The 21,409-nt window shown below is 38.6% G+C and overlaps 1 protein-coding gene across 9 annotated transcripts in view; it reads right to left on the reverse strand.

Annotated features, from left to right (window-relative positions):
* The window catches only part of C8H12orf42 (chromosome 8 C12orf42 homolog), a 162,336-nt gene that overhangs the window by 102,208 nt on the left and 38,719 nt on the right, over positions 1 to 21,409 (reverse strand). For 3 of the 9 annotated variants that reach the window (XR_007129657.1, XM_047743213.1, XM_047743207.1), the window contains exon 2: positions 12,294 to 12,398. The exons of the other annotated variants lie outside the window; for them this stretch is intronic. Coding sequence is in view for 2 of the 3 variants with exons in the window: in XM_047743213.1 (XP_047599169.1) it covers positions 12,294 to 12,342 (49 nt within the window). In the remaining variant the exon portion in view is untranslated. The remainder of the gene's footprint in view (positions 1 to 12,293; positions 12,399 to 21,409) is intronic. 9 annotated transcript variants of the gene reach the window in all.

Consider the following 21,409-nt stretch of genomic DNA (forward strand, 5'->3'; position numbering starts at 1 on the left):
ATCTAACCTTTTATGGAGGTCTACCATTTATAAAATATTTGCCTAAATATCATAGGCAGCATAATACTGTGGCAAAACCATAAACACTGGATTCAAATTCTACATCCTACACTTAGCTCTTATTTAATAACCTCTTTTTCCCCTCAAGTTCCTGATAATGACCGTAACTAAAGTCAAAGTTGAGGATCATTTTGAAGGTGAAATAAGGTAATAACGTGACCCATAATAAGTGCTCAAGAAACAATAGCTGGACCAGAGGAAGCAAGATGGAGGAGGAATAGGAGACTGGAATATCATCAGGTCCCAGGAGTTCAGCTAGATAAGTTATCAAACCATTCCGAACACCTACAAACTCAACAGGAGTTGGAAGAGAAGAAGAGCAGCAATTCTAGGAACAGACAATCTACCACTTTCTAGAAGGCAGGACATGCAGATAAGTGAATCTGAAGTGAAAGGAAGATAGACAGTGGTGGGAGAGGCCAGCTCCTGGCAAGCAGTGGAGCAGTGGAGCACAAAGTCAGAACTTTCAGAAGTCTGCTCCATTGAGGGACATGGTTCCAAAGGCTAAGCGGGTGGTGGAACCCTCAGAGAGACAGTGTTGTCTCAGGACCTGCAGGGTCACAGAAAGACACTGGTGTGACAGAGCTGCCAAGTATCAGCCTGGGGAAGCCGGCTACAGAAATCGAGGTGAGGAGTGAGCTCTCAGCTCAGAGTTACCTTAAACTATGATCCAAGACACAGTCAGACCACTACTCTTTGAGCAAGGACCCCACAAGTGGCAGATCCGGGGAGACTCACCTTCCTCCTCTGGAAGGAGCAGTGCAGGAGCACATTGCAGGAATCAGCTGGGTTTGGAGACTCCAAACAGGGCCATGCACCAGAGACAGAAACACTCAGTCACAGGCCGGGTGAGCTCAGAGTGCAGTGGGAAACCAGGGAAGCGGGAGGAATTGACTGCTTTTCTCTGAGGGTGCACTGAGGAGTGGGGCCCTGAGCTCTCAGTTCCTACAGGGGCAGAGATTGGGAAGCGGCTATTTTCATTCCCGTCCTCCAAAGCTCTACGGAAAGGGTTCAGGGAACAAAAGCTACTGAGGGCGAACCCGAGCAGATTACTTAGCCTGGCCCCTGGCAAGGCAGTGCAATTTCACCTCGGGCAAAAACATTTGAGAATCACTGCAACAGGCCCCTCCCCCAGAAGATCAGCAAGAACATTCAGCCAAGACCAAGTTTACTGATCAATGGGAACTGCAGAACTCCAGAGCTAGGGGAAAGCAACAGATAGATTTCATGGCTTTTTTCCCATAATCCTTTAGTCTTGCAAAGTTAAATTTTAAATTGATTTATTCTATTCTATTTTTTAAATTTTTCTTTTCTATTTTAACATTTTTAACTATTTTATCTTATCAATACATTTTTTAAAAATCTTTTAAAATTTTCATTGTTATAGTCATATTTCATCTCTTCATTGTATTTAACCTTATTTTTTGCTACTATAGGTTTTTTTTTTCTTTAAAATTTTGGGATATAATTTCTTCTAATAGATCTAAATACACCCTAAATCTGGCATATGACTTTGTTCTACTCTTCAACCTGATGACATTTTTTCCTCTTTCTTTTTTTTTTCTTTTTACAACCAACTTCTTAACTTATCAATACCTTTTTTAGAATCTTTTTTAATTTTCATCTTTACAGTCATATTCCAACTCTTATTTCATGTTCACCCTTATTTTTGTATATATATGTTTTTCTTTCTTTAAAATTTTGGGAGGTAGTTTCTTCTAAGAGACCAGAATACACCCAAAATCAAGTGTGTGGCTCTGTTCTATTCACCAGCCTAACATACATATATATATATATATATATATATATATATATATATATATATTTTTTTTTTTTTTCCTCCCTTACTTCTCCCCCCAGTTTTGGATCTCTTCTGATTTGGTTAACATATATTTTTCTGGGGTCCTCACCACCCTTTTATTGTTTTGTTGTCTCATTCATCTATTCTTATCTGGATAAAATGACAAGGTGGAGAAACTCCCCCAAAAAAAAAAAAAAAAAAAAAAGAACAAGAGGCAGTATCAACAGCTAGGGACCTAATCAATATGGATATTGATAACACGTCAGAACTAGAGGTGAGAATGACAATTACCAAGGTGCTAGTTGGGCTCAAAAAAAGCATGGAAGATATTAGAAAATCCCTTTCTGGAGAAATAAAAGAACTAAAATCTAACCAAGTTGAAATCAAAAAAGCTATTAATGAGGTGCAATCAAATGAGGCAGAAGAGAGAATTAGTGATATAGAAGATCAAATGACAAAGAAAAAAGAAACTGAGGATAAGAGAGACAACCAACCTACTGGAACACAAAGGGACAATTCAAGAGATAAGTGATAACATAAGACAAAACAATACTAGAATAATTGAGATCCCAGAAGAAGAAGAAGAAAGAGAGAGAGAGAGACAGAAGGTATATTGGAGTAAATTATAGTACAGAATTTCCCTAATATGGCAAAGGGAACAAGCATTAAAATCCAGGAGGCACAGAGAACCCCCCTCAAAATCAATAACTATAGGTCCACACCCCATCATCTAATAGTAAAACTTTCAAGTCTTAGTGACAGAGAGAAAATCCTGAAAGCAGGGAGAAGAGGACTGTAACATACAACAGTGGAAATATTAGAATGGCAGCAGGCCTATCCACAGAGACCTGGCAGGTCACAAAGGACTGGCATGATATAGTCAGAGCACTAAACCAGAAAAATATGCAGCCAAGAATACCAAATCCAGCTAGGCTGTCATTGAAAATAGAAGGAGAGATTAAAAAAAAAAAAAAAAAACTTCCAGGACAAACAAAGCTAAAAGAATTTACAAACACCAAACCAGCCAGACAGGAAATATTGAAAGAGGTCCTCTAAGCAAACAGAGAGCCTAAAAGTAACAAACCAGAAGGGAACAGAGGCAATATACAGTAACAGTCACCTTACGGGCAATACAATGGCACTAAATTCATACCTTTTAATAGTCACCCTAAATGTAAATTCATAACTTTCAATAATTACCCCAAATGTAAATGGGCTAAATGTCCCAACCAAAAGACACAGGGTATCAGAATGGATTTAAAAAAAAAAAAAAAAGAAAAGAAAAAAACATCAAAATGCTGTCTACTAGAAACTCATTTTATTTTTTTTTAAGATTTTATTTATTTACTTATTTGACAGATAGAGATCACAAGTGGGCAGAGAGGCAGGGAGGGGGTGGGGAAGCAGGCTCCTTGCTGAGCAGAGAGCCTGATGCAGGACTTGAGATCATGACCAGAGCCAAAGGCAGAGACTTAACCAACTGAGTCACCCAGGAGCCCCAAGAAACTCATTTTAGACCCAAAGACACCTCCAGATTTAAAGTGAGGGGGTGGAAAAAAATTTACTATGTTAATGGACATCAAAAGAAATCTGGGATGGCAACCCTTATATCAGTCAAATTAGATTACAAGCCAAAGACTATAATAAGAGATGAAGAAGGACACTATATCATACTTAAAGGATCTGTCCAACAAGAAGATCTAACAATTTTAAATATCTATGCCCCTAACATGGAAGTAGTCAATTATATAAACCAATTAATAATGAAATCAAAGAAACACATCAACAATAATACAAGAATAGTAGGGGACTTTTATACCCCCATCACTGAAATGGACAGATCATCTAAGCAAAAGATCAACTAGGAAATAAAGCTTTTAAATGACACACTAGACCATATGGACATCACAGTCATATTCACAACATTCCATCCCATAGCAACAGAATACATATTCTTCTCTAGTGCCCATGGAACATTTTCCAGAATAGATCACATCCTGAGTCACGAATTGGGTCTCAACTGGTACCAAAAGATTGGGATCACTGTGACCCATTTTCAGACCACAATGCTTTGAAAATAGAACTCAATCACAAGACGAAAGTTGGAAAGAACTCAAATATATGGAGGCTAAAGAGCATCCTACTGAAGAACAAATGAGTCAACCAGGAAATTAAAGAAGAATTGAAAAAATTCATGGAAACAAATGAAAATGAAAAAACAACTATTCAAAATCTTTGGGATAGAGCAAAGGTGGTCCTGAGAGGAAAGTATATAGACAAGAAAGGTGTCAAGTATACAACCTAATCCTATACCTAAATAAGCTGGAGAAAGAACAAAGAAGGCCTAAATCCAGTAGGAGAAGAGAAATAATAAAGATCAGAGCAGAAATCAATGAAATAAAACCCAAAAGAACAGTAGAACAAATCAACAAAAGTAGGAGCTGGTTCTTTGAAAGAATTAATAAGATTGATAAACCCTGGCCAGACTTATCCAAAAGAAAGGAGAAAGGACCCAACTTAATAAAATCATGAATAAAAGGGAAGCGATCACAGCCAACACCAAAGAAATAAAACAATTATAAGAACATATTATGAGCAAATTGGATATGCCAGAAAATTTGACAATCTGGAAGAAATGGATGAATTCCTAGAGAAATACAAACTACTAAAACTGAACCAGGAAGAAATAGAAAACCTGAACAGACCCATAACAAATAAGGAGATTGAAGCAGTCATCAAAAATCTCCCAAGAAAAAAAACAAGAGCCCAGGTCCAGGCAGCTTCCCAGGGGAATTCTACCAAACATTTAAAGAAGAATTAATACCTATTCTCCTGAACTGTTCCAAAAAACGAAATGGAAGGAAAACTCCAAATTCATTTTATGAGGCCAACATTACCTTGATCCCAAAACTAGACAAAGACCCATCAAAAAGTAAAATTACAGACCAATATCCTTGATGAACACAGATACAAAAATTCTCACCAAAATACTAGACAGTAGGATCCAACAGTACATGAAAAAGATTATTCACCACATCCAAGTGGGATTTATTCCTGGGCTGCAAGTTTGATTCAACATCCACAAATCAATCAATGTGATACAATACATTAATAAAAGAACAATATGATATTCTCAACAGATGCTGAAAAAGCATTTGACAAAGTACAGCATCCCTTTCTTCATCAAAACTCTTCGAAGTGTAGGGATAGAGGGTATATACCTTGATATCATCAAAGTCATCTATGAAGAACCCACAGTGAATATCATTCTCAATGGGAAGTACAGAGAGCTTTTCCCCTAAGGTCAGGAACATGGCAGGGATGTCCACTAGTGCCACTGCTATGCTACATAGTACTAGAAGTCCTAGACTCAGCAGTCAGACAACAAAAAGAAATTAAAGGAATCTGAATCAGCAAAGAAGAAGTGAAACTCTCACTCTTTGCAGATGATATGATACTTTATGTGGAAAACCCAAAAGACTCCACTCCAAAACTGCTAGAACTCATACAGGAATTTAGGAAAGTGTCAGGATATAAAATCAATGCACAGACATCAATTGCATTTCTTTATACCAACAGCAAGACAGAAGAAAGAGAAATTAAGGAGTCAATCCCATTTACAATTGCACCCAAAACCATAAGATACCTAGGAATAAACCTAACCAAAGAGGCAAAGAATCTGTACTCAGAAAACTACAAAGTACTCATGAAAGAAACTGAAGAAGACACACCAAAAAATGGGAAAATGTTACATGCTCATGGATTGGGAGAACAAATATTGTGAAAATGTCTATGCTACCTAAAGCAATCTACACATTTAATGCAATCTCTATCAAAATACCACCAAGTTTTTTCAAAGAAATGGAACAAATAATCCTAAAATTTCTATGGAACCAGAAAAGACCCCAAATAGCCAGAGGAATATTGAAAAAGAAAAATCAAAGTTGGTGGCATCACAATTCAGGACTTCAATCCCTACTACAAGGCTGTAATCATCAAGACAGTATGGTACTGTTATAAAAACAGACAACACAGATCAATGGAACAGAATCAAGAGCCCAGAAATGGACCCTCAACTCTGTGGTCAACTAATCTTCAACAAGGCAGGAAAGAATGTCCAATGGGAAAAAGGCAATCTCTTCAACACATAGTGTTGGGAAAATTGGACAGTCACATGCAGAATGAAATTGGACCATTTCCTTACACCACACAGAAAAATAGACTCCAAATGGATGAAAGACCTCAATGTGAGACAGGGATCCATCAAAATCCTTGAGAAGAACACAAGTAGCAACCTCTTTGACCTCAGCCACAACAACTTCTTCCCACAAACATTGCCAAAGGCAAGGGAATCAAGGGCAAAAATGAACTACTGGGACGTCATCAAGATCAAAAGCTTTTGCACAGCAAAGGAAACAGTCAACAAAACTGAAAGACAACCAATAGAATGGGAACAGATATTTGCAAAGGACATATCAGACAAAGGGCTAGTATCCAAAATCTATAAAGAACTTACCAAACTCAACACCCAAAGAACAAATAATCCAATCAAGAAATGGGCAGAAGACATGAAAAGATATTTCTGCAGGGGCGCCTGGGTGGCTCAGTGGGTTAAGCTGCTGCCTTCGGCTCAGGTCATGATCTCAGGGTCCTGGGATCGAGCCCCGCATCGGGCTCTCTGCTCAGCATGGAGCCTGCTTCCTCCTCTCTCTCTGCCTGCCTCTCTGCCTACTTGTGATCTCTCTCTGTCAAATAAATAAATAAAATCTTTAAAAAAAAAAAAAAAGAAAAGATATTTCTGCAAATAAGACATCAATGGCCAACAGACACATGAAAAAGTGCTCCACATCACTCAGCCTCAGGGAAATACAAATCAAAACCCCAATGAGATACCACCTCACACCAGTCAGAATGGCTAAAATTAACAAGTCAGGAAATTGACAGATGCTGGCGAGGATGCAGAGAAAGGGAAACCCTCCTACACTGTTGGTGGGAATGCAAGCTGGTGCAACCACTCTGGAAAACAGTATGGAGGTTCCTCAAAAAGTTGAAAATAGAACTACCCTATGACCCAGCAATTGCACTACTGGGTATTTACCCTAAAGATACAAATATAGTGATCCAAAGAGGCACATGCACCCCAATGTTTATAGCAGCAATTTCCACGATAGCCAAACTATGAAAAGAATCTAGATGTCCGTCAACAGATGAATGGATAAAGAAGAGGTGATATATATATGATATATATCGTATATATCTATATAAAGAAGAGGTGATATCTATATAGATATAGATACATGATATACCATATATCTATATCTATCCATCTAGATAGATATAAAAATTGTACCAGTGTCTAATTGAACCTCTAGATCCAATTACCTGTCTACAAAAATACAGGGGATAGAAGAACAAGTTAAAAGACACATCCTTGAAGCAATCAGCAAAATCCAGGATATGGGACATTTTTTAAAAAAATAACCCACTTTTTCTTACAAAAGAGTGGTATGGGTTGGAAGGAAAAGGACAAGGAGAGAGTTACAAATAAAAGTGAACTCAAAAGATATAACAACATACACAGTATGTGCAATTGCCCTGATACTTCACCCAATCCTATCAAATGGAAAAATGACACTTTGAGACAATATGGGTAAAAGAAATGTGGACTAACATTACATTATGTTGATGAATTATTGATAATTTTCTCGGGAATAATAATAGCATGGTAAGTATGTGCAAATACAGAGAGATGTAAATTTTGGTATGAAATATTAATGATACATACTGAAGAATTGGTGGATAAAATATCAGGATGTTTGAGAGTTTCCAAAACAAGTTTAAAATTAACTTGATTCTCATAAATGTGCTATGTAAAAGAGCACAGATATTGTTGTAATTATTTTTGATGATGACATTGATGATGATGATGATGGTGTTTTTAAGGTGAAGGCATCAGGAACCCAATTCTTTTAGTTAAGAGGTTTATTGAGATTAGTCAGAAAGTCGCAGGACCTGCTTCTTCTAAATCCTAGTCCCATGCATATGGGTATTTCACTATAGACTCCTACTCCAAAATTTGGATAAATTTTAAATTAACATTTATTCTTATGCAGTAGCTTTGCTGAGTGTTTTATATGCATTACCTCATTTGGTGTTCTCAAAAAACCATGGAGTGTGTGCTATTGGACCCATTTTGCAGATAAACCAGAGTTCAAAGAGGTTTTATGATTTGCCCAAAGTGGTACAGGAATCAACCTAGACCTGTCTGACTTCATATCAAAAGAGGATTTCAGATCCTTGACCCTGGGGTCAAATCAGTGTGGCAATCTCTGCATACTACAGCTTCCTTCCTGATGAGTTGCAGCAAACTTTGGCTTAGTCAAAATTCCAAAACTTTGACCATGGAATTTCTTTTTTTTCTTTTTTTCTTTTTTTTTTTTTTACATTTAACATCTATTAACTTCCCATTTGCCCATAGAGCACACCTTAAAAAATGTGCCATTGCTCTGTGCTTGCAGTGGGTGGAATCTTACTCTATCCCCATCATTTTTGATTTGGGATTGTTAATGCATACCATTAAATGGGAAAGGAATAAATCCACTTATATAGCAAGCAAACAATTGGTTATATGTGACCAGCATCCTTTGTCATTGACAAGCAATTACTTTTACTCTCTGAAAAGCAATATTATTTCCTTCCAAGTATTTAGACTCCTAAGTATTGTACTTTCCAAAAGGTCATGAGATTTTAGACACCCCTAGGTCAACCCAAGTTTATTGGAAATTTTGTTAACTAGAAAAGTGGACAGAAAATGGGGGAGGAAATTTACATTTTGCAAGACAGTCTTGTACTTTTATGCTGCTGTTAAAGTTAATACAAGCCCGAGGCTTTGGGCCCAGTTTTACAGAAATGAAAAAAAAATTTTTTTCCTCCAGATGTAAAAGCCTTTGAACTGAAACTTGATTATTAAAAGAAAAAGAGAAAGTGGAGCAATAATGTCAAACCAGGCTATTTCAAGAAACACTTTCCACACATACCCAAAAACGTGTCACCTCTTCTTCCGTCTCCATATGTCTCTATTTTTCATACATTTCTGAACTCAGACAACTCTGTGGATCTGCCACCCAAGAGCAACAGTCTCTGAGGTCCAGGGCAGCACCCAGCACAGCTCCGATCAGACGAGAACCCTTACAGTTCAGCACAGAAGAGTCCTCAGCTGCCAGGACAATGAACTGTGCTAAGGGGCTGTGCAAAGAAAACCCCGCCTTCAGGATGTTCTCCGCAGTCTCTTTCATGTTTCTGGTCCCGTGCAATTTTCAGATGGGCAATTGTGAAATCAGGGAATGTGTTCTCAAGTGACAAAAAGAAAAACAGAACCTTCTGTTGAGAAAGGGAGAAATGTCATTCCACTGGAAAGGAAATGCAATTGTTCAAAACATTCTTCTCTCTTAAAAATCAAGAACCTGTATCATAGCCTTTACAACTTCCGCTAAAATTTTCACAACATGCTCGTTTTCCTCCGCATTCACACCTTTACTCTACTCTCTATTCCATCTTGTGAAATCTGGTATACGTACATTTCCCTGATTCTTACAAGATCACGCCAGCCAGTAACCGTAACACATGTGCATACTCACTGCCATTTCTTCGCAAAAGTAAGGAGAGAAGTAACTGATGATCTCCTATCTGCTTTCCGGGCCACAATCACACGGGTATGACAGCTCTGGGACCAACAACATCTGCAAGCATTGAACCTTACTGATGTGCAAACCCAGCAGATTGCCCAAGATCTTCAGCAGGTGGAAAACAAGGTAGTTCTCCCTGGAAAACCCTGTGGTGGGTGTTCCAGTCTGGTAAATGGAGCGCGAGATTATTTCATCATGGCTTCTTCCTGCTGAAATCAAATCAGCCCTCCCTTCAGCCCGTTCCTTGTAGGTCCTGGTACAACCTTTCTATGCATGTCATGATAATCACTGAATTTTTATTTTTTATGCTTACCTTTTTAAAAGATTTTGTTTATTTGAGAGAGAGACAGGGAGAAAGAGAGAGAGAGCACACACAGGATAAGGGCAGAGGGAGCAGACTCCCTGCTGAGCAGGAAGCCCAATGCCCGGCTCCATCCTGGGACTCCTGGATCATGACCTGAGCTGAAGGCAGATGCTTAACCAACTGAGCCACCCAGGCGCCTCTTATTTTTTGTATTTTAACAAATCAACAAATCACACTGCTTTGTGATTACAATAGTGGAGATCAATTTGTTGAATGAGCAAACAAATTCCTTCTATGTGCCAGACACTGTCCTATATGCTTTTCTTCTGCTGCAAATGATTTTTTAAAAGAAAACGAAAGAACAAATGAACTAAGAAATAACAGATCCATTAAGGAGTAAAGAAACAATTTTTCATATTATTTGAAAGGAAAATTGCCTTGGAAATTATACATACACTGTTTCTGTCTCATAATATATTTCTATTTTATAATTATATGTTTAGTTTTATATTTATATTATGTAACATAATATAAATATATTAATTATATATTTTATATTTAACTATAGATAATTATAGATAATATATAATTCTGTATGTAATAATCTCTTAAAATCAGTCACTTAGCAAATATGTATGAGTTGCCTATTAAGTGCCAAGATTTGCTCAACATGCTGAGAATGGTGGATTAAGGGGGCCTAGGTAAGCCCTCCTTGTAGGTAACAAGGAGCTTACAGTCTAATGAAGAGAGCTGACAGGTGTAGATAGGATAGGGGAGGCCATGAAAAGAAACAGGTCTTGAGTTTGCAAGCTAGTGAGAAGGTGCATGGCTAGCAACCAGCAGAGGTCTTAATCATTAGATTAAACCCAAATCAAACAGCATGCGGATCATTGTGCAAATAACCAAGCAGAGGATATGACTTACTACAGAATGTTCTGTCAAATAATTGTTTTGCACATCTTGTTTCTATGACTAAATAACAGCTGGCAGTGCAGAACAACAACAAAGGGTAGAGAGGAAACTGCTAGATGATGTTTCCATGTTCCGTATATTAGTTAACACCCATGAACCTGAACCATCACTTTATAAGACAAATATTTCCTCCACCCTGCAAATATGGAAAACTGACACACTCAGAGTAGGGTAACTTTCTCAAAACAATCCTGCTGGTGGGTGGCAGAAGTGGTATTAAAATTTAGGCCCCCTCACTCCACAGGGGATGCAGGAAGTAGAAAAACACAGGCCCTAACTCCAATTTTGCTGTGACATAAATCTAGATTTTTTTTAAGGGGGTGGGGGGATAGGCAGAGGGAGAATCTCAAGCAGACTCTCCACTGAGCACAGAGCCTGATGCAGGGCTTAATCCCAGGAACCTGAGATCATGATCAGAGCCAATATCAAGAGTCAGACCCTTAACTGACTGAGCCAACCAGATGCCCCAGAAACCTAGATTTTTAAGTAAGATCTCTGGATTTCTTTAAAAAAAAAAAAAAACTGGTAATAATTCAGAAATAATTTGTAAATGTTATGCAGGCCAAACAAAACACATCTGTAATCAAATGCTGACAGTCCATTAAAAACACTGCCAACCATCAGGGAAATACAAATCAAAACCATAATTAGATATCACCTCACACCAGTCAGAATGGCTAAAATTAACAAGTCAGGAAATGACAGATGCTGGCGAGTTTGCGGAGAAAGGGGAACCCTCCTACACTGTTGGTGGGAATGCAAGCTGGTGCAACCACTCTGGAAAACAGCATGGAGGTTCCTCAAAATGTTGTAAATAGAACTACCCTATGACCCAGCAATTGCACTACTAGGTATTTATCCTAAAGATACAAACGTAGTGATCCGAAGGGGCACATGCACCCGAATGTTTATAGCAGCAATGTCTACAATAGCCAAACTATGGAAACAACCTAGATGTCCATCAACAGATGAATGGATAAAGAAGATGTGGTATATATACACAATGGAATACTATGCAACCATCAAAAGAAATGAAATCTTGCCATTTGCGACAACATGGATGGAACTAGAGGGTATCATGCTTAGCGAAATAAGTCAATCGGAGAAAGACAACTATCATATGATCTCCCTGATATGAGGGAGAGGAGATCCCACATGGGGGGTTAAGGGGGTAGGAGAAGAGTAAATGAAACAAGATGGGATTGGGAGGGAGACAAACCATAAGTGACTCTTAATCTCACAAAACAAACTGAGGGTTGATGGGGGGAGGGGGGTGGGGAGAGGGGGGGTGGGGTTATGGACATTGGGGAGGGTATGTGCTATGGTGAGTGCTGTGAAATGTGTAAACCTGGTGATTCACAGACCTTGTACCCCTGGGGATAAAAATATATTATATGTTTAAAAAAAATAAAATTAATTAAAAAAAAAAAAAAAAAAAAACATTGCCAACATCTTGCTCAGCAGAAATTACCCAAATGCACTGGGGGGACACAGACCATAAACACTACCAGAGGTGGCATATGAAGTCATGTTGAGTTGGCATCAGTCTTCAGTTTATTTTCTTCAGGGCCTTAGACTGTGAAAGACAGAGACTACTACACACTTAAATTCACATCGAGTGTGCATGGCTAAATCCTTGAAATGTTATTACCTATTTCTAGATTTAATGTTGTACTCCTTCATTTTAATGTTTCTAAAATCCATTTGTGTCTTACCAATTTGACACATTTATTTGTATCAAATAAAAATTCTTCCATTCTTTCTCTTTTTTCTTTATTATATATGCCAAATATTTATTTTACTGTTTTTTGAAAACATTCAACTTTTGGTTTTATGGGTCAACTTTACTAGCTTTTTTTCCCATTTCAATAATTTTATCTTCAGTAACTATAATGATCGGGGTGGATATTGTTACTCATTTAGAAGCTTCTTAAGTTGAAAGCTTGATTCGTTCTTTTTTTCTTACTGTTTTTTGTTTATAATTAAATGCCACCAAAAGCTAGATATTTTTCCCTGGTCCCTGTATGGCTGATCTCTGGTTGGTGTTGATATGAAGGGCTTCCATTTATTACCCTTTACTTCTTAATTTTACACTTTCAAATTAAAAATTTAGAGTAAAATTAAAGCATTTTCTAAGTTTTTATTGCATGATTGTCATCAATGTCGCTTCTATGATAGCAGATTTTGAAATTCATTGAGTGTTCCTATGTACTTAATGTGTAAACACATATTGATTTTTATAAGTTGTCCAAATGTATTTTAAAATTATGCTTACATCTATTTGGATTTAATTGTTAATTATGTTGGGGGGCACCTGGGTGGCTCAGTGGGTTAAAGCCTCTGCCTTTGGCTCAAGTCATGATGTTAGGGTCCTGGGATCCAGTGCCACATCAGGCTCTCTGCTCAGCAGGGAGCCTGCTTCCTCCTCTCTCTCTACCTGCCTCTCTGCCTACTTGTGATCTCTGTCTGTCAAATAAATAAATAAAATCTTAAAAAAATAATAACTGCTAATTATGTTAATTATATTTTCCATAGGAATAATAATTTTTGTCTACTTGACTCATTTATTTCTATCTGAAGACTTACCCACATTTAGTTTCTCCTTATGGGTGTTTCAATTATACAAATAAACATGTTCTTTTCTCTTCTATCGGGAGGTATATACATATACATACACATATGTAATGTTTACTGCCATTACTGTCATTTTTAAGTGTAAAATATCAGAATTTTATAAAATCAAATATCAGAAATTGTATAAAATCAAGTATTAGAAATTGTACGAATATCAGAATTTCCCCCTCTTCCTTTTAAATATCTTTGCATTGAAATTATTTTGTCTGAAATTAATGTTAGTGCAAATGCTTTCTTTGTCATGTTACTTCCTAAATTATTTCACTTAAATATATTATTTTTATAAAATTAAATATATATATTTGGTATATATAAAAGAATATATATAGTAAAGTGGTTATTGAGACTTGTTTGTATATCCCGGGTATTAATGCTTTCTGGATCATGTGTATTGTAAATATCTTCTCCTCTTTTTCAACTTACTATTTCATTTTCCTTGTAGTGTCTAGATGAACAGAACTAATTTTTAATATATTGTCCTTATCAAGACTTTTACGATTAATATTTTTATATATTGTTCTCAAAAATCTTCCCTAGCTACAGATCATGAGAATGTTCTTCTGTATTGTCTTTTTTTTATTTTTTAATTTTTTTTTTTCTAAAGATTCTATTCATTATTTATTTGACAGAGAGAAATCACAAGTAGACAGAGAGGCAGGCAGGCAGAGAGAGAGAGAGAGAGAGAGAAGCAGGCTCCCTGTCGAGCAGAGAGCCCGATGCGGGACTCGATCCCAGGACCCTGAGATCATGACCTGAGCCGAAGGCAGCGGCTTAACCCACTGAGCCACCCAGGCGCCCCTATTTTTTAAATTTTTTTAAAGATTTTATTTATTTATTTGACAGAGAGAAATCACAAGTAGGCAGAGAGGCAGGCAGAGAGAGAGGGGGAAGCAGATTCCCTGCTGAGGAGAGAGCCTGATGCAGGACTTGATCCCAAGACCCTGAGATCATGACCTGAGCTGAAGGCAGAGGCTTAACCCACTGAGCCACCCAGGCACTCCTATATTGTCTTTTAAATGTTCATAGCTTTGTCTTTTATATTTAAGTCTCTAATCTATCTTGAATTGATTCTTATATAAAGTATGAGTTAAGAGTTAAACTTCTTTTTTTTTTCCTAAGGATAATCTAGATATATCTAGGAGTATGCAATTGCCCAAGCACCATTTGTTGAAGAGTTCCTTGTTTCATCACCAACCTGCAACAACAATAGTAACAACAACAACAACAATAACAATCCCATCTGCTTGTTTTCTTCTGGAATTCTCCTGGCAGTTAGAACAACACTTATATATAATTGTTATTTTATATATATACATATACAAATATATATACATATATACATAACTGTAACTGACAATCATAGTAGTGATACACCAAGGAATATGCAAGTCTTTTTTCTACTACATTATTAGCTCTCAGAGAGAAAAACTGTCTTTCTCATCTTTTTATCTTTCAGATAACATAGCAAAGGGGCTAGGAAGAAAAACCATGTAAAAGGAAGCCATGGAGACTTCTATTTCAAAATGATGAACTGAGTACACACATAGCAGTCTCTCACACCTACAAATGTTTCTTGGATTAAATTCATCTGAATTGCTCATATAAAAAATGGCTCTTATACTATGGTTCTGGAGTGATATAATTTTCAAAGAAGAGTGGAATAAGTAGAAATGTCCATCATAAACCTTCCCTGGGTTCAAAGCAATGTTTATTAAAAATTTTTTATAAGTTTTTATTTAAATTCTAGTTAGTTAATTAACAAACAGTGTAATATTCATTTCAGGTGTGCAATTTAGTGATTGAACACTTCCATACATCACCTGGTGCTCATCTGAGTGCCCTCCTTAATCCCCATCACCAATTTAACCCATCCCCCCACCCACTGCCTCTCTGGTAACCATCAGTTTGTTCTGTATAGTTAAGAGTTTGTTTCTTGGTTTTCCTCTTTTTCCCCCCATGATCTTTTGTTCCTTAAATTCCACACCAGTGAAATCATATGGTATTTGTCTCTCTCTGATTTATTTCACTTAGCATAACACTGTCTAGTTCCATCCTTGTTGTTGAAAATGGCAAGATTTCATTCTTTTTATGGTTGAGTAGTATTCCATTGTATTTTATCTTTGCTTATACAGTCTTTTGTTCTTCTTCCTCAAATAAACTCTCATCTGCACCATACAGATCTTCCACTATTCAGGTCTCCTTCCATAATCCTGGATGGCCCTTTCTTCTCTATTCCTCTTGACACTGTCTGAGAGTTCTCCTTTCTCTCTCATGTCCCCTAAGATGTGAGGTTCCTCTTTCTACCTTCACTGATTTTTCTCTTAAGGATAAGCCCATGGATCTTTTCATCCTATTATCTCCTTAGAAAGAGGGAAAAGAAAGATGTGAATCTGCATGTTACTTTTTAACCTGTCAAGCTTAGAGTATTTATGAGTTTAATAAGAGATATTTAAAATTATCTACTTGTTTTCTATTAAAAACATCTACTTGTACAATATTCCTTTTTACTTTATCCAGGATAAACTTCACTAAGAATCCCAGACTTATGTGTTCTTCTTTGTCTACTAGATGTTGCTGTCACTGATGACTCTAGAACACAGCCCCTTTGAATATGATGGCTTTTGACATTTATAGGACATTTTCTGGAAACAGCAGGGATTTTTCAAATCTTGTCAAAGATCAGTACAAAGACATTTCATTCCTGCCTCAGTTCACTAATGTTTGGGTTCAAAAGTCCATAGTTTGAGAGCTGCCATTTTCACTATACCAGGAAAAACAGACTTTTAACTCCATATCAACCATTTTCATCAGGCAAACAGTAAAACACAGCACACATGAGAAAAGAACCAAGCAAAACATAAAGTAAGTGTTTGGAAATTGAACCAGATATTTCTTCTGACACTTGCCCAGTTAAATGGTACTGCATACATCTCTCTACAAATCAATTCTTGCTTAAAGACTGAAGTTGTTCAATAGACCTTGGAAATCGAGGTGTAGTTTTCCCCTTAAGTCTGAATTTATCCATTTCTCTTTCCTTTTAGAAATTCCTCACAGAGGCACCTGGGTGGCTCAAACAGTTAAGTGCCCGAGCCTTGATTTCAGCTCAGTCACTATCTCAGGGTGGCGAGATCGAGCCCCACATCAACCTCCACCCTGGGCATGCAGGCTTAGATTATCTCTCTCCCTCTGCCTCTCCCCGACTCTTCCTGCTCTCACTCTCTCTCTCCCTCTCTCTCTCTCAAGAGTCTCTCTCTCTCTCTCTCTCTCAAGTAAATAAATAAATAAACAGAAATTCCTTGCAGATTTAAGGATGTTTCTTATGTGTGACTTTATGCAATAAGTTAATAAGCTAATAAAATCCTTCATCCAGTCACTTGTGATTTCTGTCTTCTTGGTCTGAGTTTTTTTTTTTTTTTTTTTTTGACAGAGAGCTAGAGAGAGAGCACAAGTAAGCGAGCGTCAGGGAGAGTGGGAGAGAGAGAAGCAGGCTCTCTGCCGAGCAGGGAGCCCGATGTGGGGCTCGATCCCAGGACCCTGGAATCATGACCCGATCCGAAGGCAACCGCTCAACCAACTGAGCCACCCAGGTGCCCCATTGGTCTGAGTTTTAAAGTAATATAATCTGCTTTGAAAAATTCACAAGGATGATGAAAAGACTTCTCAAACAAAGATTATCTGACCAATTACTGTCTTAAAAATGCAATTCCTAAGAAGCCTAAATGGTCCACTCGTGACACAGAGGGAAGGATGCATGATCCTGAGGCTTCCTCTTCCTTTTGCAATCTTTCCTCAGTTACTGTGTTCACCAGTATGGCTGAAGAACTGTGTTCACAGAACTTGGACCTGGTTGTTTGTCGTCACTGGAGACTGTTATTTGTTTACTTTCTACTTTGAACCTCTGCATAAGATGCAACAGAGAGAATTCTGGGAGTTTGCAATTCCAAATGAACATGCAGGTAAGTCTGAATTTCTGTATCATATTCCTCCCAGAAAGTGACATTTAACATAGCCACAGAAGGTACTGCCAAGATGCATACTGTGTTTCTCTGAGGAAGTTCACTTTTCTCCTTTCCATGCTTGTGCCCCATGAGAAAGTCAGCTGGCTCCTTCATCTGTGACTGAAAGGTACAGAAAAGATGAAGCGAATAGCACCCTTGTACTGATGTATCGGGAGGGGGAGGGGCGGCAATCTGTAAGCTCCACCCAGCTGACCATCTCTGGGAAAACAGAAAGAAAATGGCCGCCTTGGTGCCCAAGCAAGCTCTCCTGGCTGGAGCTGTTGTTTATGAGCCACGTTCCTTTGTGCATTCTCTCCGATTGTCACAACAATGTCTTACTGCTGTGTCAGCCAGGTCAGCTGAATGGGGATCTACAAGGGTCTGTTTTTAAATATTTTTAGTTCCCATACTTTCAAAAACATCTAGTTAAGTTGCCTAAAAAACCTGATCTTTCAAGCTTTTAAATCAGTTGCCATAGTAACAGATGTTCAAAGACAGGGGCCTACAGTTTTGTGTTAAACTATGTTTGCCCCGACTTCCCACAAACTTTACGTCTATATGCTCTGTCTTGGTGGGGTGGGGTAAAGGCACAAGTAAAATTTTCAATCTTTGTTATCTTCCTGTGTGACTTTTTTTTTTAATAAAATAAAACTTCACATTGCTAAAAAATTGGCCATAGTGTAGTGTTATTTCATATCAGTCTTGGTGTTTAATAAGACCTGAATATATTGAAATAATAATCATAGCAACTAGGAAGGAGAAGGGGGAAAAAGCAGTGGGCTCAGTTGCCTGTCCTCCAACTGCACTTCAGATAAAATGAAAACCACACAACTCCATTGACTGGTCATCTTGAAACAAAGAACAAAAGCTTAATCACATATCTAGACAGGGCAATTAAAGTCAAGAGCACAGAAATCTAATTCTCCAAGCACATCCATGCATAATAACCACTTTTGGAAATGTGGTCTATACTGAAAAGCTTCTGTGTCTATATAGAATCTGTACTTTTTAATTATGAGACATTTCACATAAAGAAGACATGGGGGGCAGGGGTGAATCCAACAACCATGGGAGGAGGCATTTCCTTCTCCACAGACTCTGAAACCAGTAGGTTTCTAGCATCAGCTTCTAAGAAAGAAAAGAGACAGTGCTTTTCCAAGATTTCACAGCAAAACTGCTCTCTGAAAAGGCATGTGACAAATTAGAAAGAGTACAACAGGTAGCACTGAGATCTGGGTTCAAATACCAGCTCTGCCTCTTACCAGATTGTGATATTTCTTACAATGTCTGAACATTGTCCTTTCTTTGGGATGAAAATATTACCCGAAATGGATTTCCATTTAATAATCCAATGAGATCCCTGTGGAAAAAATCCAGCTGAGCAAGGTCTCAGTCTATGTTCCTCCTTTTCTATTGTCCCCATCTCCATCAGGGATCCCTGGACCTAAAAGCAAAAATTATCTTTCCTAATGACTCTGGTCCTGTTTCTTGAGTGGACCACAGGGGTCTCAGCCCAAGATGCCATCTATAGCTCAAGGGCCAAGTCATGCTCTGCAATGGAGTCACACCTGGTCAGGGAACTAGATGAGACAACCACAGCTCCCTCACAGCTCCCTCCCTCCTTAAGAGAATTGGTCCCTTTTTATACCTCCAAACAGATTAGAATGATTTTTGTGTTGGTTCAGATCTTCCAAGAAGAAGATGCCACAACAGATTAAACAACGAAGAAAAGTATTAGAAGAAATGTCTGTGGAAAAAAATGGGGAGAAACAAGTCTGACCCCTGCAGGCAAGGAGAAAGGAAAAGAGCGGAGGCTGGGTGGAAGCTTCCTATACTGCCACACAATCTATGGAAAATACATCTAGAAGGCCTGGGAGTCCTCAAGCCAAAGTCAGCCATCAGAAGAGTCTCTTGCCTCCCAGGATGGGCCTCAGTATCCCCATCATGCTTGACCTCCTAACAGACCAGAGAGGGGAATTCTTATGGTGACCACAGCTTCCTAATTAGGTTTCACATTTTCTCCAGATGTAGACACAATCTTAAATTAAAATTTAGATGTTTCAAAAAAGATTGTGTGTGTGTGTGTGTGTGTGTGTGTGTGGCACCAGTCACTCAATTAAGAAATATTACATGAAGCAAGCAATGCACAGAGCTGCTGAAGACATTGCCTTTGCTCTACCTGGAACTGTTGCCACAGATAGAGGATGCTCTTTCACCCACTTTTGAGGACCCTGATACCCTTGTCCTTCTCCATACCTCTGCTGCAAGAAGCCTTCCTCCTCAGCTACCTTGAGAGCTTCCTGTACCCTAAGCCATCCCATCTTCCTGAAAAGCTCAGAACAAAGTGGCTTAACTCTGTGGGCACAGGATTCATAAAAGAATATTTGTTAACACTCACTACTGTGAGACATAAATCCCGAAAGTTCAACTGCTTCACACAATTGAAATTTATTTTTTGCATATTCAACAATCCCTGAAGATATGTAGCAGTCAGCCTTCCACACAATCAGGAAGGTTCCTCTACTGGATGAACCCCTTGAGACTTGGGGACCTTCTCTTCCAGCCAGTGAACAGAAAAGAAAAGAATATAGGAAATCCTGGGAGACTTTTCTGGACCGAGCCTGGGCATGGAATCGATTGCTTCCACACTCACATCTTGTTGACCAGCACAAATTCCAAGGCCACATCTACCTGCAAGGGAGGCTGGAAATTGTGGTCCCACTGTGTGCTCCGGAGCAGGAGTAGATTTGATTAGCACCTAGTCAACTCAGTGTAAAAGGACCCAGTGCTGGAGCCTGGGGCACTGGGACCTGGGGACTGGAATCTGAGACTTACTGAAATTACTACCTGTGCCATGGAAGCTGCAGTGTTGTTGGGTCCCCCAATAATGGGTCCATGGTCAAAGGAGCAAGACTGATACAAAGTGAAGGTCAAGCAAAGCTTTATTTAGCGCCAAGCATCAAGAATCAAACTGACCATCAAACAGACCAGTTGGGGCCGCCCCTTACAGAGAGGGCGATCCCTCCCTGCCTCACAGACTAACTTTTATAGAGCAAAGGCCATGTGGTTGGGCCTGGCCACACACAGGTGGTGAATGAGATTGTAACACACAGAGAAAGCTGCACAGTCATGCTAGGTCACACATAATTGACCAATTGAATTACAATTTACCCTATAGTAGACATTTGAACTAGCCTATCACCTTGGTCAGAATTGGCACCCAAAAGGTGGGGCCCACACTCCTTGGTAGCTAGGGAGACAGTATGCGGGCTCTACTGATTGGATGTCTCCCCCTGACCAGACTCTTCCCTGCATTCCAGCTGTTAGCTCCACCTGATCTGACCCGCCCTTGTATTTGGGCTTTGTTACCTGGGACTGGTTTCCAGGACTTGCTCTTAAGTAAGTTCCAGGGGGCGGGCAGGGTCAATTTAAGTTTTATTGCATAAACAACAAAATGGCTGTTCAACCGAGGTGGGGCCGCTCTGGCTGAATAGACCCTTACAGTGTTGTTTTCAGAGGTTTTTGAGGTTGGCTTCAGAGCCTACCCACAGGACTGAGCTCAGCTTTGAACACTTAGTACATGTTTCCAGGTGGAAAATAAACAACCTATTTATAAGCAGACTTTAGTAAGAAAGTCCTACCTGTAAATTAGAGGAGCTAAATATATACGTGTGAGTGAATGCACATATGTTAAATGTGAATTTGGAGATCAGGTAATTGACAATTGGTTCCCAGCCTCTAACAAACTTAAATTCTTATCATTGGCATGAGTAGATCCAAGGTATGTTAGGAAGTGACACTTGTGATCATTTAGGTATTTCCTTGGTGCAATATCCTGTCTGTTGAAAACACCATTAAATGGATCTTTACTTCCGCGGTCCTTGTGACAGGTCGACTAAAATTACTGTCTTCCACTAACCTCCAATGAAGCAATCTGTCTTATAAGAATACAATT

The sequence above is a fragment of the Lutra lutra genome, chromosome 8, assembly GCF_902655055.1.
Source record: "Lutra lutra chromosome 8, mLutLut1.2, whole genome shotgun sequence".
Classification (NCBI taxonomy): domain Eukaryota; kingdom Metazoa; phylum Chordata; class Mammalia; order Carnivora; family Mustelidae; genus Lutra; species Lutra lutra.